This window comes from Rattus rattus, chromosome 8 (assembly GCF_011064425.1).
Source record: "Rattus rattus isolate New Zealand chromosome 8, Rrattus_CSIRO_v1, whole genome shotgun sequence".
Lineage (NCBI taxonomy): Eukaryota > Metazoa > Chordata > Mammalia > Rodentia > Muridae > Rattus > Rattus rattus.
Window position 1 is genome coordinate 77,879,359 of NC_046161.1, and position 6,250 is coordinate 77,885,608.

General features: G+C 43.1%; 1 protein-coding gene across 1 annotated transcript; it reads left to right on the forward strand.

The window, feature by feature from the left end:
• The first annotated feature begins 5,129 nt into the window (after positions 1–5,129).
• LOC116908071 (60S ribosomal protein L12-like) lies at positions 5,130–5,573 on the forward strand. Its single transcript, XM_032911344.1, has one exon. The coding sequence runs from the start codon at positions 5,130–5,132 to the stop codon at positions 5,571–5,573; it is 444 nt and encodes a 147-aa protein (XP_032767235.1).
• Positions 5,574–6,250: the final 677 nt, after the last annotated feature.

The window sequence follows — 6,250 nt, forward strand, 5'->3', positions numbered from 1 at the left end:
CCTAGGAAAGCATCATGGCAGCTGGGGACTTGATCCACAGACCCCGTGAGGCAAGCAGCTAAAGTTCCACAGGCATTGCTGATGTTAGTTAGGCCTGGAAACGTTACATGGGTTCCACTCTTATCAAGCAAATAGTATGGTGACTGAATGGTCTCATAACCGAAGAAGGAGATGGAGTCCAAGAATCTTTCAGTTTGAAACAGAACACTAACCTGAGAAAATTCAATTTTCATAAAACATACATTAAAACTTGTGTAATCCTTAAACAGGAACACTCAAGAAGGAAAAAAAATAAAAGAGGACTTGAAGCTACAAGAGACAAGCTAGGCTTCAGCAAGAACTAGGAATATTATATAGAAAGGTTTGTGATCTGTAAGGATTCTGGAAGACTGAGCACTCCAAGTAAGAACTAGTTAGAATTGTTAAGTTTGTGTTCAGTAAAGAAATTCATGATTTTGAAACATGGCCATTTTACAAAAAATCCCCATTCGTAGAAACTTCTTAGGCTAGCTTCTTTTAAGCACTCCAATTTTAAAAGTCATAAATTAAACAGCAGTAGGAAGACAGCCAACTATAGAAATCTAAATATACTCAAGATCTGTACACTACAATTCCCAGGAAAATGTGGTCAAAGAATGAGGGCAAATACATTTTTATGGCGTTAGCAGAAAGGGCACAAAAGCAATGGTTGCAGGTAAAGTACTGGCCAAGCCAGCAGTGAGCTGTAGGAAGAAGTTCCTATAATTCCAGTGCAGAGGACATGACGGGTGGTCCCTGAAGCAAACTGGCTGGTTAGCCTATACACATAGGTAAGCTCTAGGTTCAACTGAGAGATCCTTCCTCAATAACTAAAGGAGAAACATCAAAGGAAACTCCTGATGTTGTCATTAGGCACACGCACGCGCACACACACACACACACACACACACACACACACACACACACACACACACACGGTAAAAAGTTACCAGGAAGAACTTGTACTACACAGCACTAGTGATTACAACTCCACAACAATTAAATCACCATCCCTCCAACTCTTCCACACAAGACACGGGAGAAGGCTGCACCTCACCTAGCCATCTCTTTCTCTGTTTTCTTCCCAGCCCCTGTGACCAGCCCCTAGCTCTTGCTCTCTCTGGATGACTTGATAGGTTATCACAGGATGATGATGATGAAAGAGGTCACACCCGAGTTCCCAACTCACCAGTCACCCTCTCTCTAACTCACTCCTACTGACAAGAGCCATGTCACCTGGACTCATCAAACATTCATGGCCCTGTTCATCCCAATTGGCTCCAATCTCGAGGACCGGGATCCACCATCTGTGTTGAATGTTTCCTCCCAGTGATTTCACGATATGCTATAGTTTGAAAACCATTCTCTCATCTGCTTCCCCATTGATAGCTCAGCTTCTCAAGATACCCAGGCAGGTTTGCTGCCATTAGTTGGCTAATGTTTTCTTTAGATAAGCCATAAGTGTGGGAGCTTGAAGAAACCAGGCACCAAGCATGGGAAATGCAGATGCAGGAGAGGAAGGATGAGGTCACAGGAATGAGTCCATACACCTTTGAAGTCAGTGGCTCTCAAGAATCCTAGTGCTGTGACCCTTTAATACAGTTCCTCATGTTGCGGTGACTCTCGACCATAAAATTCTCATTGCTACTTCATAACTGTAATTTTGCTCCTGTCATGAATTGTGACACAGAAATCTGACATGCAGGATGTCTATGTGAACACTATGTTAGCCCCCAGAAGGGTAGTGACCCACAGGTTGAGAGCTTACATGGGTTATTGAACCATAAGCCAAGGAGGTAAGCAATTTCTTTAGACAGAATTTAAGCCTGCCGTTGGAGTGGATAACCAGGCACAGACTATCTCCCAATGTGTGCGGTCTCTTCTCCTCCTCATCTGGTGCCCCAAGATTACTCATGCCCGTACTGTCCTATAAACCGTAGCTCATATCGACTCCCACGAATTGAGAATAGTGAGCATGATACCGGGTATCCTTTTCCCATGTTCCACTTGTCTGTCTGTCCCAGATTTAGTGATGCCATTTCTTTCTAACAAAGCATAGAAAGTAATGGATTTCATTATGATTTTTATATGGATTTCATTATGATTTTTATATGGATTTATCACTGCACTTTGTTCATATTCATGTTCCCCTGCCTCAGCTCTTGTCCTTTCTCCTGTCTACTGCAGTCCTCTTCCTTCTCTCAAATGGCACACCTCGACTTTCACCTTATCCACATTTTCTCTAACACCATAGCACCTACACAGCCCTGTATTCTTGAAAGCATATACTGCCATTCACTGGTGTCAAGGGTGGGGACTGATTTAAGGACACCCCCTGCCTACTACTGATACCAACATTTTCAAGCGTCCCAGTGCTTATATTAAACACAGTGTTTACACATAGCCTACATACATCTTTCTGTGTACCTTGACTCATCTCTAGATGACAAGAGATATCTAGTACAGTATAACTGCTATGTAAACAGTTATTATATGTATTATATGGGGATGATAACAAGACAGAAGTCCATACACATCCAGCAGGGAGCACTTCCTTTTCTTCCAAATGCAGTAGTATTTTAATTGGCAATTTGGTTGAATCCACAGATACAGAGCTCATAGTCCAGAAGGCCAACTGTACTGCTAAAATTACCTCCTTCTCTCCCTCCCCCCTTCTCTCCCTCTCCCCCGCCTCTCTGTGTGTGTGTGTGTGTGTGTGTGTGTGTGTGCACGCGCATGCATGTATGCGTTTGTGTGCTTTCTGTAGAAATGTCAGCTATTCAAATTCCTGAATTATCCTGAATGTGATGCACAAACTCTTTTTTTTTTTAAACTTTCGTGTGCATAAGGAGCCACTTTGCAGGACAGTAAGTAAGAACACCTCCCTTCATAGGAATGAAGAGAACTGGCTACCAGCCAAGATCCAATTCAAGGAATATCCCCAGTATTTCCACAAGGAGTCACCAGGCTTTAGGAAAACTGATGGTGCTATACAATAATTCTGCTGGGGTCTTAATCAAGTCACTAGGATTTCTGTCACCTACTTAAGTCCAATGGAGACACGTTATCTGTTTATGCCAGTTAAAACACTCCTGCAAGTTTGGTGGTGTCTTAAAATCATTGGGGTTTAAACACAGGGGTTGAATGACCCTTTCACAGCTCACATGGACATCCTGCATATCAGAGATTTGTGTCAAAATTCATGACTGTAGTAAAATCACAATTATGATGTAGCAATGAAAATTTTATGGCTGGGGGTCCCCTCCTCGTGAGGAACTGTATTAGAGGGTCAACGTTACCAGGGGTCTTGAGAACCACTGACTTAGAAGGTGTATAGACTTCTAAGGAATAGTGAGATTTTCAGACAGACCTGAAGAACTCACAAAGAGTTCTAGTCTCCCAGAGCTTGCTTAGCACACAGATGGGGAGGCCACACATCTTTAATGTCTGTGGTGCTCTTTGTGGGCTGTGCGGCACAACTGCGTTACTGAATTGTCGGTCTCTGACTCTTAGCCCTCAGTTTCTGTTTCTCACTTAAGAGTAATGTCAAGAGAACTCCCGTATTGTGCCACTGCAGGGTAAGTCGCTCTACATAAAAACTAATAATTAGGATGACTCAAGTACGACAAGGAGGAACAGGGTGGAGCTTAACAAACTCTTAGTTTCCCCGAGAATGGGAAATTTAAAGGAAGGCACTCTCCTTTTTACGTCGGGCTGACAGTTTTCATTTCTAAAATGAAGGTTTTAGTTCCTAAGCTGAGTTGCAACCCTATGATTTCAGTGTGAATAATTTTAACACAAACACTTTTCAGAGATCATTTGTAAATATTAGTGACTAATTCTTACATCATAGTTTTCCTACCTGCCCCTTGTTAAGCTCGTCTATATACCGCAGGCAAAAACAACTGGAATGAACAACTCTGCTCTCCCTGACTCCCTGAGAGCCATCTGTATGGCCACACCTAACCAAGGGAGCCCGGAAACGCCAGTTTTACTAGTCCCGGTACAAATTACCCACCCCTGAGACTTACCATTTTAGTTTGTTATCGCTCGCCTCTCTCCCTGTACACCTATTACTTTTCTTCTCTCACAAATGCTATGAGTCCCTCCTCCCTCTGACCCCTGAACCCTAGACACACTCTTCTAGAACCTGTCCTGACTGTACCCCAAATGTGAAGCTCTGGAGATCTAGAGAAGGCTAGCCCTACTTTGGCCCATGCTCAGAAAAGACCTAGAGTGATCTCTGCTATTCATCTCTCTGAAACGCTTAGCCTTCCTGTCTCAGTTCAGAGGTGGTGAGGTGGGAAGGCTGGTCTGGACCATGACTGACATCCAATGGCTGCTCCTCTGGTGTTCTCTTTCATTCTGTCCCCAGATGCACTTCTCAATGGAGACTCCACAGTCGATGAAGCTTTTCACACCACCATGGTTCATAAAGTCTTTCATGTTCAGATCTCTTTTTTGAAGTTCCTATGTTCTAGCTCTCAAGCTAAGGAACAGGTATGGTCCCTTAGCTCTGAGAACTGAGAGTAGATAGCTGGTCCCTTCTACTCTCAGTTCCAATGGTGGAAAGCACAAAATATTCCGGTTTTGTTTTACACGTATATCTTTCCTCCTCGTGAAGCTTCAGGGCACTGAAATGCCATTCTGAGGACTGTTTTGGAAAATGGCCATCGTACACACGTATTTAACAAGCACTGCTCCAGCCACCTGAAAAGGATAAGAGGAAGTGCCTCAGGCAGGGCATTTGGAGACACCAAAAACAGCAATACATAACCAATATGAATATTTTAATCAAATAATATGAAAATAAAAGCTGGCATAAAAATTTTATGACAGACATAAGGAACATAAGGGGGTGACAAAAATTGAAAAACTATATGAATGACATTATGACATTTTCAACCTGACAAAAATGAAAACTATCTCTGCTTCCAGACTTCTGATTATGCACAGAAGAAAACAAAAGAATTCATTTATTTCTAAATTACTATGAACTATGTTTTCTGTTACTTGCAGCCAAACACTTCTGTAAAAATCAATAATTTTGGGTCTCAGTGGCTGAATATACTTAATTCCTAGGATTGTATCATAGACCAAAGAGGTGCACAATGCTACCCAAGTTCAGCCCCAATGAGATCAAAGCTGTGCACTTGAGGTGCACCGGGGGCAAGGTTGGCACCACATCTGCCTTGACCCCTAAGATGGGTCCTCTGGGTTTGTCTTCCAAAAGAGTTGGTGCTGAGATTGCCAAGGCTACCAGTGACTGGAAAGTTCTGAGGATTACAGTGAAATTGACCACCCAGAACAGACAGTCCCAGACTGAGGTGGTGCCCTTTGTCTCTGCCCTGACCATCAAAGCCCTCAAGGAGCCACCAAGAGACAGGAAGAAGCAGAAAAGCATTCAACACAATGGAAACATCACTTTTGATGAGATTGTCAACATTGCCCAGCAGATGAGACATCAGTCTTTGGCCAGAGAACTTTCTGGAACTATCAAGGAGATCCTAGGTACTGCACAGTCTGTGGGCTGCAATGTGTTCATGACATCATAGATGACATCAACAGCAGTGCCATGGAGTGCCCAGCTAGTTAAGAAGCAACAGGAAAATATTTCAATAAAAGACCATCTGATAAAGGATGCTTGCAAGTTATAGAGACCATTCAGTGTTTTGGCAATAACCAGGCAGGGTTGAGATAGCAGTAGAGGTCTGAATGGAACTTATGTTTTCTAGCTTTAATCACGGTTCAGAGGGCGTCCATTTTATTTCTGGTATTGAAGCATTTCTCACATGCGCCACCTGTTTTCCTTTTAGTTCCTGGGTGCTGTCCAAGCTCTCTGTTTTCTCATGGGATGAGCTGTGCATTAATTATTTTACTACTGGGCGATTCACAGCAGCCATTTAAATTCAAAAACTCCTGGTTTTTTGTTTTGTTTTGTTGTCTTGCAAAACTCTAAAACACTTAAACTTCTATTTAAAGACAAATAAGGCACTGTCTTGGCCCAGAGTAGGAGGTTCCAGGTGGGCTCGTCTCCCACCTCCTCACTTTACCTTGATGCCAATCTTAAAATCAGGTGGCTCTGCTCCAAGCTGCTGGAGTTAGTTACAAGCAATGGCTTGGAGCTGAACAGGTTCCTGTTACAAGCTGGGTGTCAGCTACAGGGCTAGCCCTTCAGCATGGGGCTCTGATAGGCTTCTCCTAGAAAAGCATTGTGGAATCTGTTTGGAGG